The sequence below is a fragment of the Diospyros lotus genome, chromosome 7, assembly GCF_014633365.1.
Source record: "Diospyros lotus cultivar Yz01 chromosome 7, ASM1463336v1, whole genome shotgun sequence".
Lineage (NCBI taxonomy): Eukaryota > Viridiplantae > Streptophyta > Magnoliopsida > Ericales > Ebenaceae > Diospyros > Diospyros lotus.
The window spans coordinates 34584574-34596235 of record NC_068344.1 but is presented as its reverse complement, the minus strand read 5'-3'; the positions used below and the strand labels follow the sequence as shown (position 1 = coordinate 34596235).

At 42.3% G+C, this 11662-nt stretch overlaps 1 protein-coding gene across 1 annotated transcript in view; it reads left to right on the top strand.

Moving 5' to 3' along the window:
- Window positions 1-242: 242 nt before the first annotated feature.
- LOC127806613 (dnaJ homolog subfamily C GRV2) overlaps window positions 243-11662 on the top strand; it is a 35310-nt gene continuing 23890 nt past the window's right edge. Inside the window, exons 1-4 of the mRNA XM_052344000.1 lie at window positions 243-1495; window positions 3015-3248; window positions 3446-3533; window positions 3698-3906. Of these exons, the coding sequence (XP_052199960.1) occupies window positions 1025-1495; window positions 3015-3248; window positions 3446-3533; window positions 3698-3906 (1002 nt within the window). The 5' untranslated portion in view covers window positions 243-1024. The remainder of the gene's footprint in view (window positions 1496-3014; window positions 3249-3445; window positions 3534-3697; window positions 3907-11662) is intronic.

The window sequence follows — 11662 nt, the reverse complement described above, 5'->3', positions numbered from 1 at the left end:
TCAAAAAGAAAATAATGTGTGCAAATTTTATCATAAAAGAAATTAAACTCTAATTATAAAAAAAATGATTATAATATGTGATGACAGAACCAATTTTGGGTGGCCAAAAGACATTTCAGTCCCCATGAAAACAACAAGCACTGTCAAATTTGTCATCAACCTAGTATTGGTTTTTTTGTTTTCTTGCCCATTAAGAGCTTATCGAAACAGCCGTGACACAAGTTAAAATGACAGGCTCGTAAGACTATACACTGTCCAGCCACCACGAATCCAACCCAACCCCCTTCTCTCCCTGTCTCTCTGTCCTCCCATCCTTTCCCATTTCACTCTTCGATCAACCGCCATTTGAAGAACTATTCTCCCCTCCCCGATCCTCCGCCAATTTCACTGCTACCCGATTCTCCGATCTCAAGCAGACGCAAACCACTCGCATGTATAATCCATTTTCGCATCTGCTGATGTCTGCATTTCGTTGCCGATGTTGATCGAAGTTTGATTGCCATTTTGATTCGATTGATCAGTCGCGGCGATAATTAGGGTCTTGCGTTGGCCAGTGAGGGGAACGGTTGAGGCTAATTTTCACATACGTAGCGAAAACATATGAATATTGTGTACGAATGTTTGATTATGTGTTCGTTAGTCTACACTGATTTCTGACCGTCTTGCTGATTCGGTTCGAATTTGGCTAGGGTTTGATTTCTGCTGATCAGTTCGGGCAAGGGATAGAGTTTTGTTACTTAGGGTTTGCTTTGAGCAGTGCGAAGAGCGTTCCGAGGGGAAATCTTGGGTGAATTTTGCGTGGTGAAGGTTCCAAATTGTTCATACTTTGAATCACTGATGAGAGATAGGGTTTTGTTGGATAGAGTTTGGGTTTGATTAACAATAGAGTTTTCAGCGTAAACGTGAAGCACTGGGGGCGAATCAGTCTCGGCAGAGCGGGCCGTCGGCGGTGCCCGGTTCGGGACTATGGTTTTTTCTCCGCCCTAGCCCGCCTCGAACCCACACTCTCGCGTACCTTCCTCATATGGATTTTGTAAGCCGACATGTTGTCGCCTCCGATAACCACCAACCTCCGCCAGAATCATCCACCTCAGCCCCATCTCCACATCCTAACTCAGTTGAAGAGCAGGAGTACCTGGCCCGGTACATGGTGGTTAAGCACTCATGGCGAGGCCGGTATAAGAGAATTCTCTGCATATCCAATTTCTCGATCATTACACTAGACCCTTCGACACTCTCTGTGACAAATTCTTATGACGTGGGGAGTGATTTTGAAGGGGCGGCACCTATTTTAGGGAGGGATGACAGTTCGCAGGAATTTAACATCAGTGTTCGAACTGATGGCCGTGGGAAGTTCAAAAATATTAAGCTTTCTTCAAAGTACAAGGGGAGCATTTTGACTGAGTTGCACAGAATAAGGTGGAATAGGATTGGGCCAATTGCAGAATTTCCTGTCCTTCATCTTCGCCGAAGAACTTCGGAATGGGTTCCTTATGTAAGTATTAACTTTTCTTCAGCATCAATATCTTTTGTGATGCTATGTTATTAATAAGTACAAGTTAGGTAACTGGCTTAGGTTTGAAGGATTATTTGATGATCCAGAATCTGTAAATTTTCTTAAACAACACCTAATTGCAACCTAGGACTATCTGTTTGTGTGAGGTCATGTCTGTGATCTAGAGTAACTACTTTCTTGATGAGAACATAATCTGGACAAAGGCACCATAAAGCAGAAGCACACTATTGAATGCAAAGTATATTTGGATAATACAAAACTCTATTGGCAATAAATATTAGAAAGAACGCATGATTTGTTGAGATTATTGTTCACGTGCATGGTGTTAGTTAGCTTGGTTGGATAGATAACCCAGACAAACCTGAATAAAAGGCCTAAAGATGCACAAATCAATTGGATAGCAACTTGAATGCTATTAGTCATGGCATCAAAGAAACCCTAGGAAAATAATTCAAGAAACTAAAGTTGAAAATATACAACAGTCACAAACTTTAATCCCACTAGGCATGGTCAGTTACATGAATCCTAAACCTTTAGCCATCTATGTCAATAGCCAAACTAATATAGAAAATATGCTCTATTTTTTTCCAACTATGCTTTATTTTTTTCCTTTCCAAACCTCTACCCCAAGTCTCCAAGTACCTTAATACAGTGGATAAATATCGGTTCTTGGTCCCTGAGTTTTACTAATATAGAATATATGTTGACTTGATTAGCTCAACTCCCAATATCAAATTGATATCATCATATGCAGTCTGAAGTAAATGCCCTTTCTTTGTTTTTTTGGGTTTTCTGGCTAGTACTATTTTGAAAAAGCTAGTAGTTTGAAGAGCTTGTTGTCCACATGCAAGGTGTTAGGTTGGCTGAAAAGATAATCCAGGAGGACCTAAATAAATGTATTAGTTTGCAGATATATAGGCTTTTCTTTTCTTTTTTTTTTTATAAAGAATTCGTCTCTAGGCTCTTTTGGGTATATTTGCTTTCCATTTATCTAGAAAAAGAAACAAAATCAAATCAAATCAGACCCAAAATTGAAATGTCAGTAAGGTTTAGTTGTGTGTTTGCTCCATTTTCTGTTATAGGACAAAAGCTTTTGATGACCATACACCACAGCCTTTAAACTCCTAACTAGTAATGGAAATAAAAAGAAGGGGTAGCCCTCGGACCTCCTATTTTTATTTTTGTCCCTGGAGGTGTCTGTAGTTAACCTTTTCTACTCGGACACCCCATCCGCTAGATTTTGGCGAAATGCCATCAATTAAACTCAAGTTAGGTTATATTTTTAACTAGGCCAGGGTTTCTCCACTTTCTTTCTTATTACAAAAAACTGAAAAAACCGCCACTAGTGGTGGCCGGTGATGAAGTTCTGCTGATCATTAACTGTTTAAGTGTTTCTGCTGGATAGCTGAGTTGTGGTGCATTAATAACCAATAATAAATGGGTTATGCTGATCATTTTACTATTGCACTAGTAACATCTGGACAAATGGTTTCTACAGAAAATGAAAGTTACCTATGTTGGAGTTGAACTTATTGAATTAAGATCTGGAGATCTTCGTTGGTGCTTGGATTTTAGAGACATGGATTCACCTGCAATAATATTGCTATCTGATACTTATGGGAAGAAAAATGTTGAGCATGGAGGTTTTGTTCTTTGTCCTTCATATGGAAGAAAATCTAAAGCTTTTCAAGCTGCTTCAGGGACTTCAAACACTGCTATCATATCCAATTTGGTAAGGTGTTCCTCTCTGATAATTAGTTATGGTTTCAATACTATCTCTTGCATGTTTCCAATATAACCATAACCTGCTATCTCTCCTACTACTCTAAGTGCATAAGCACTGCAGGAAGCTAATTGCCTTCTTGATTCATATTTTTGTTCTATAAACTACTCTGCCTCAATCTGATGCTCTTAAATATTTTTTCACAGACAAAAACTGCAAAGTCAATGGTTGGGTTGTCACTATCCATGGATAGTTCCCAATTACTCACTCCTGCTGAGTATATTAAAAGACGGGGTATCCTAATACTAAAATTTATGCTTTTTTTTGCTGATTTAAATTTTATGCTCATTAATTCACTCATTCTTCTTCCTTTCTCTTTATTATGCCAAAAATTTATCTTCTCCTCCTAATTTTGTTTTTTGATGCTTTCTGTTAATTTTTGGACACGTCATGTGAAGCCAAGGAGGCTGTTCGGGCAGAAGAAACTCCTTGTGGTGCTTGGGCTGTAACAAGATTGCGATCTGCTGCTCGTGGAACTTTAAATGTTTCGGGTTTGAGTTTGGGAATTGGACCAAAGGGAGGACTTGGGGAACAAGGTGATGCTGTATCTCGTCAACTCATTCTTACAAGGGTATCACTTGTTGAAAGGCGACCAGACAACTATGAAGTAAGCTGATTACATATTCTATATAGGCTTTAGAAAGATGCCACAGTATTAGAGCTTCCTTCTTGTGCACATGCCAAATGTTCTGCTTATGCATGCTTCCAATGGTGTTTGCATTAGTTTGGATTTAATTATATATCCAGATTGTTGTCTTTTGGAGTGGAGTGTGAGTGAGGTCTTTTGTTCACACAGTTGAGAAGTACCCAAATTTCTTCTCAAGCATTACTTATCAATATCTATATATGCATGTCTTCTCAATTATTGAAGTTGGTACTAAGGATTGTATTATGCCCGTAGATATCTATTCCTGCAGAAAAAAGCAGTTATGGTGTTATGCTCTGGTGCATATACAATTATGGTGTTTAACAGTTGAGAAGCACTTGCAAAATATAATTCTCATGTTTTCTGATATGTGGACTCTGCTGACATTGTGTTCATGTTAGTCTTAACAGGTAAAGAGATGTGGTGTATGATAAACTGAGCCTGAATTAGTTTTTAGTTTATTTGGTGTAAACTTTATCCTCCAATTCTAGAATCAAATCTGCAAAATTTTCCATTATTCTGACTCTCTGAACGTTGTGTCAGTCTAGGATTATGGTAGTCCTACAAGAAATCAAAATCCAGTGCATATAAAGGAAGCTGGAATATAGTTTTTCTATCTGGTTTTAGATGTTCGAACAACTGCATCTTTTTCTAGTATTACTTTCTGTGCCTCTACAACACAAACTGCTACAAGTAGGAGCTAATTGTGTTTTAGCCCAAATAGATTATCATGCCTGAAGTTATGGTCCCTGAAATGTTATCATCCACTTTGAGAAAATGCAGAAGTTGTTGTGGGTAGGGGGTGTATGTTCATCTCCACTAATTGTTTACTTAGGAAGACTTAATTCCATCCCTTACATGATGTATCATTGAAATTAAGTAGGTATTCTATCATTTCTAATTGATTACTTAGCAAGACTTAATTCCTTCCCTTACATGATGTATCATGGAAATTAAGTAGGTATTGTTGGAAATGGGTAAGTACTTACTACAACAACAATGATAAGCTTTTTCTGAGTCTATAAATACCATATGCTAATATTTTTGTTTATCATTGGACTTACCATTAAGTGTCTCAATGAGTATATGGCTTCTATTAACCCACCAAGCATAAAACAAAATTGGTTTTCAAAAACATTAATTTCTCTCTTTAACCTTTGCTCATTTTTCCTCTCCCAAAGTTTCATCATGTGGCTTGTTAGTTTGATCCTTCTATTAGATTAAAATGCAACCTATACTTTTGAGACAATTAAAAAGATGGAATTCTGCACCCTAGCCTGTTGACTAAGGGTATATATTTTCTCATTAGGTCTTTCTACACTGTCGTCATTTTTAGAGGAATTTAAAGAAATTGTTAAGAAAAGAAAGTATCATTTTTGAGATGCCTGTATCTCTCAGATGCTACTAGCTGATATAATAAACGCCATTGATTCTTACTGCTGATCCTTTTTATGTTCTTATTTCTGACATTTCACGTGTTCTTAATTCTGACATCTCTCTGTGAATGGATGTTGCAATTTATTCCCTTGGAGGTCTTAGATTTGTCCTACACCTATGATAGATCCATTTATTTCTACCCATGTTTCTTGGTGCAAGTTTGGTTCTTTCCCTAGGATTATCGTGCCAGATTTATGTGCTGGTGTGCAAGGATATTATGTCACAAACTATAAATGCTGTTTGTTGGTTGCTTCCCAAAAATCAAAGGCACTGGAGTCCAAAGAATGAATGCAGATCTAAAAACATGCACAATGTTTTTGCTCATAGGCTTACCTGCTTTTTTATCCTTCATAGCCCTGGGCTGGGTGTCCTGTGGTTGGGCCTTGTAATGGAATATATATGCAAACCATCTGAAATGCATTGCATTAACTACAGATAATGGGCATATATTTGTTCCTTCACCTGTATGCTTGCACATGGATGTCACAACCCTGCTCTTGAGGAAGGAATTGATCACCCTGCTCTTGAGGAAGGAATTGATCCTTTCTCCGGTAAGAATTTCGTGAAGGGTTAGTGGTTGAGTGAGAGTAGAGAATAGAGAGTAGAGAGTAGAGAGTAGAGAAGAGAGGTTAGAGAGTGAGAGAGAAATAGGAAGGAAACAGATTTTGATAATTCTCATTCATGATTTCCTCACGATGGAGGGGTACAGAAATATAGGTCATTTGGAGGGATATTCCCTTGTCAGAGGTGGGTCCGCACCTGTTCTAACAAACTATATTCCTTTTTGTCTTCTTCCTACCTAGCCGATCACCACCTTAATTCAGCTAACGCCGAATCATCCAAAATGGCAGTGTTTTAACCTACCAGCTACTATCGAACAATAATGCTGGAATTTAAAAAATGCAACGGAAATAAATGCGGGAATGACTGGTCATTTCGTGACAACTCCCCCACCGTTAGCCATTTCTAGTCCTCGAGAAATGCTAAGGAGGCTGGCCGCTTGTGGAAACTGATTGAGGAATTCCGGTAGGTATTCCCACGTGCTGTCTTCTGAAGTGTGCACTCACCATTTGACCAATACCTGGATGAGTGGCGCCCCGTGCTTGTATATCACCCGCCTATCGACAACAGCCTTTGGCTCGGTCCTTGCACTGACCTCCTTGGGATGGGCTAGTAGTACTGAACTTGTGGGTTGAACTCCTACCAACTTTTTTAAGAGTGAAACATGGAAAACAGGGTGAATTTGTGACCCTGGGGGAAGCCTCAATTGATAAGCTGCCTTCTCGATTCTGGCCTCAATAGGGAATGGTCCATAATACTTGGGGCTAAGTTTAGTGACCTTCCCTCGAGAACTTGACTTTAGGTGGCTATACCTCAGTCGGAGATACACCTGATCCCCTGTTTCGAACTCCCTCTCGCTTCTCCTTCGGTCCGCGTTCTGCTTCATGCGGTTTTGGGCCGAGGCTAGCTCTTGCTTCAACTGCTGTGTCATCTCCCTCCTTTGTTGCAAATATTCCTCCACTAAGGCCACATTAGAGCTTCCTCCTACTGCTGGCAGAATGGGTGGTTTGTACCCGAATAAGGCCTCAAAAGGGGACATCTTGATCGACGAGTGGTGGCTGGTGTTATACCACCACTGCGCTAGTGACAACCACTTATGCCACTCCTTGGGCTGCAGCAAACAGACACACCTCAGGTATGTTTCAAGGCTCTGGTTCACCCTCTCGGTCTGCCCGTCGGATTGGGGGTGATATGCGGTGGAGAAATTTAGTTTTGTTCCAAGGGACTTCATTAGCTCCTGCCACATCAAGCTGGTAAAAATCTTGTCCCTATCAGAGATTATAGCCTTAGGAGCCCCATGCAATTTGATCACCCTATCCAAGAAGACCCTAGCTACATCTTGAGCCGTGTAAGGATGGGTCAGCCCGATGAAGTGGGCAAATTTAGTTAGCCGGTCAACTACGACTAGGATGTTGTCCCTCCCTTCTGATCGAGGAAGCCCTTCCACAAAGTCTATCGAGACACTAGTCCAGGCCTGGTCTGGGATGGGTAGGGGCTATAGTAACCCCGGGTAGGCCACTGTCTCTGACTTACACCTCCTGCATGTGTCGCATCTTCGGACCAGCTCCTTAATCTCTGTCTTCATTCTCGGCCACTGGAACACTTGCTTAACCCGGAGGTAAGTATTCTGTTCTCCCGAATGTCCTCCCAGCGGCGACTTGTGTAGTGCTTGAAAGATCCTTTCCTTGATCCTTGGATTTTGTCCAATCACAATCCTCCCGCGAAACCTCAGCAACCCTTGGTTTAGGGTGTAGCCCTCTACCTCCTGGGCTCCCATCGTCAGTTTTTCCACCACTGACTTAATTCTGCAGTCTCCTTCGTAGCTGTCAATCACTTCTTGATACCATTCAGGCACCAGGGTGGTTATGGCTGCTAAGTATCCCTTCTCATGACGTCTGGATAGTGCATCAGCTACCCTATTTTCTTTTCCCTTCCGGTATTGAATTCTGTAATGCAGACCCATTAGTTTGGTCATTCCCTTCTTCTGTAGTTGCGTTTGGAGCTTTTGTTACAGTAGGAATTTTAAGCTCTCGTGGTCCGTTTTTATGATGAACTTGTTGCCCTCCAAGTAGTGCCTCCAACGGTCTACCGCCATGAGTACAACTAGAAGTTCCTTTTCATAGATGCTGAGTCCTAAGTGTTTTGGACTCAACACTTGGCTCAGGAAGCCTAGGGGTCGTCTTCCCTTTTGAGCCAGCACTGCCCCGACCCCGGTTCCACTAGCATCTGTTTCTAGAGTGAAAGGCTTGTCAAAATCTGGGAGGCCCAACACCGGTACTCTGCTCATAGCCCCCTTAAGGTTCTCGAATGCTTCTTCTACCTCCTGCCCCCAATTGAATCCTCCCTTCTTCAGTAAATTGGTCAGTGGCTTGCTGATAATTCCGTAGTTTTGCACAAACCTACGATAATACCCGGTCAGTCCTAAGAATCCCCTCAAGGCCTTCAGGGATGTGGGCCTCAGCCAAGACAGCATTGCTTCCACCTTCCTGGGATCGGTACTAACCTTGCCATCTGATATGAGGTGCCCGAGATATTTCACCTGCCTTTGGGCAAAAGCACATTTGGATTCCTTAATAAAAAGCTGGTGGGTCCTCAGGATTTCAAGGGTAATTTTGAGGTGGGCTAGGTGTTGGTCGAATGTAGGGCTGTAAACAAGTATGTCATCAAAGAAAACCAATATAAACTTGCGGAGGTAGGGTTCAAAAATTTTGTTCATGAGGGATTGGAAGGTTGCCGGGGCATTTGTGAGCCCGAAGGGCATCACTAGGAACTCAAAGTGGCCATGGTGGGTTTTGAAGGCTGTTTTTGGTATATCTTCAATCTTCATCCTAATTTGGTGGTTTCCTGCCCTTAGATCCAGCTTAGGAAAGAATTTGGCATGGTTAAGTTCGTCTAGTAGGTCCTGCACTAAGGGTATGGGAAATTTGTCTTTAATAGTCATGGCATTTAGTTGCCGGTAATCAACACAAAATCTTCATGTTCCATCCTTCTTTTTTACTAGGAGGACGGGGGAAGCGAATGGACTTTGGCTGGGTCTAATGAGGGATTGTTCAAGCATGGTTCTCACCATTTTTTCAATTTCGTTCTTTTGGTTGGGAGGGTATTGGTATGCTCTAATAGGGGTGTTCAAAAAAACCGATGCACCGCGGAAACCGGCCAAACCAAACCAAACCGAACCAAATCGATCTGATCGATTTTTTTTTTTGGCGGTCGAAAACGGTTTAGATTCTGTCCAAACCGCGCGGTTTGCGGTTTGGACAGTTTGCAGTTCGGTTTTAAACCAAACCGCTCAAGAAAATAATAAAAAAAATTATAAAAAAATTATTATTATAAAAATCTAATAATTGGCAGCCCATCCTATTTATTTTTTACACTATTTTGTCTTTATTTTTTGTTCCTATTTATTTACATTTAATTGTCTTTATTTATCAATATTTGTGTCTTTATTTACCATTTTTAAATATCTTTTTTAGTGATTTTAAATAGCATTTCAAACCGCGGTAAACCGCACTAAACCAGACCGCGGTTTGGTTTGGTTGAAAAACCGCACTAACGGTTTGGCGTGCTGAAAATGATTCAGACCGGCCAAACCGCACCGCGAACACCCCTATGCTCTAATATTGATGGGTTCGGCACCTGGTTTGAGATTAATGTTATGGTCAAACATTTGGGTAGGGGGTAAAGTTTTTGGTTCTCTAAGGAGATCCTTGTAATCCACCAACAGTTTATTAAGGGCGTCCGAGTGGCATACCTGGTTTTGCATTCCCTGGGGTGTGCTTACTGTCAACCCCACCTTCCCTTGTATCGCGGCTTCTGTGTGATCCCCTTCGGCTGCTACCACTGAGAAGAGGTGAGCTATCTGACTCCACTTGCTCTTCAACACTCTTTACAGCCTCCTCCCTGATATCATTTTACAAACCCCCATCTCGTTCTTCCCGGTCAGTGTCATCCTCCTACCATCTTTTTCAAATGACACCTCCATCCTATTGAAATCGAAGCTGATGGGGCTCACCCCCTTCATCCAATCCACTCCTAAGACCACATGGCACCCTCCCAGTTGAAGCAACCTCAGGTCTGTCTCAAACTTCTCCCCCTGCATTTCCCAGCAGAAGCCTTTGCAGGTAAAATTACTCAGCACCCTTTGGTCGTTGGCAGCTGTCACGCTCAGGGGGGTGGTTCCTGTGAGCGGGCATTTCAACTTCTCAACTGTGTTTTCATCGAGGAAGCTATGAGTGCTTTTGCTATCAATTAAAATCATGAGGTTGTAGTCCTTAACTTGGCCTCCCACCTTGATAATCTTGTTGTCGGCCACCCCTTTTAAGGCGTGTATGGAGATCTCTCCATTGTCCTCTTCATCACCCTCTTCTTTGACTTCATCCTGCTCCCCTTCTTCTTCTCCTTCCAACAGTAGGACCTGCCTCTTGCACTGATGGCCCGGGTGATATCTACCCCGCACCTGAAGCACAAGCCAGCCATCCTTCTTTGTTCACGTAGCTGCTCCCCATAGGGAATGGAGCTCGTACCTGTAATTGGCTTTCCTCCAGTGTTTCCTCTGTTAGCGTCACGAGTGTACCCCTTCTGCCCCATACCAGCTGTTCCTGTGTTAGCTCCTCTGGGTAGTTGTCTTTGCTTCTTGATCAAGGCCTCCACCATCATTTCTTGTAAGCGAGCACTTTCTGAAGCTTGTTCAACTGTCTGCGGCTTCATCATCTTAACCATTGGTTTGAGTTCCTCACTCAGTCCACTCATGAAGCTTGATACAAAATAAGTTTCTGAGAGGTGATGGTTATGACTAACCATATACGATCTAAGCTCCTCGAACTTCTTAAGATAGGCTCCCACGCTCCTAGTCTGCAGCAGCTTATTGAATTCTTCGATGGTGTCTGCCACACTTCTTTCCCCAAAGCGTTCACATAACTTCTCAAGGAATTCCTCCCAGGTGTATTCTCTCCTTAAACTCAAACACCCCTGGAACCATGCGTCTACCATCTCATTGAAGTATGCAGCGGCTAAGCCCACCCTCTGCATTCTGGGTACGTTATACCATTCGAACAATCTCTCGCACTTCCTCAGCCACCACCGAGGATGTATCCCCTCGAATACCGGAATTTCCATCCAAGGCATAGGAAATCCTGGAGGGTGGTGGTTCTGCTCTTCTCCTCCTATTATTTCTAACTCCTCCTGACCTCTTTCTTCCGGGTTAATCATAACCCTTTGTAGGAGAGGTTCATTCTCCCCTCTATGTGGAAAGTCTGGAGCTAACCTGACCCGGTTTTGTTGGGTAAACATCACCATGAACTGCTGGATTTGAGCTCCCAGCTCTTCTCGCACCCGTGCGATCGACCCTTCTAATCTCCTTTCAAGCCCTTCCATAGAGTCTTCCATCCTTCGGTCCATGGCGATCACTGCCTCATGGTTTCTGTTAGCTTCCAACTCCGTCCTATCCATTCTATTCTGGATTTCGGTCACTATCGCTCCCAGCTGTTGGAGCCGCGTCTCCATGTCTTTCATGTGAGTCCCTTCCGCCATTGTTCTAAGTCACCGAGCTTTGGCCGAGTATCTTTACTCTGATACCAAGATGTCACAACCCCGCTCTTGAGGAAGGAATTGATCCTTTCTCCGGTAAGAATTCCGTGAAGGGTTAGTGGTTGAGTGAGAGTAGAGAAGAGAGGTTAGAGAGTGAGAGAGAAATAGGAAGGAAACAGATTCTGATAATTCT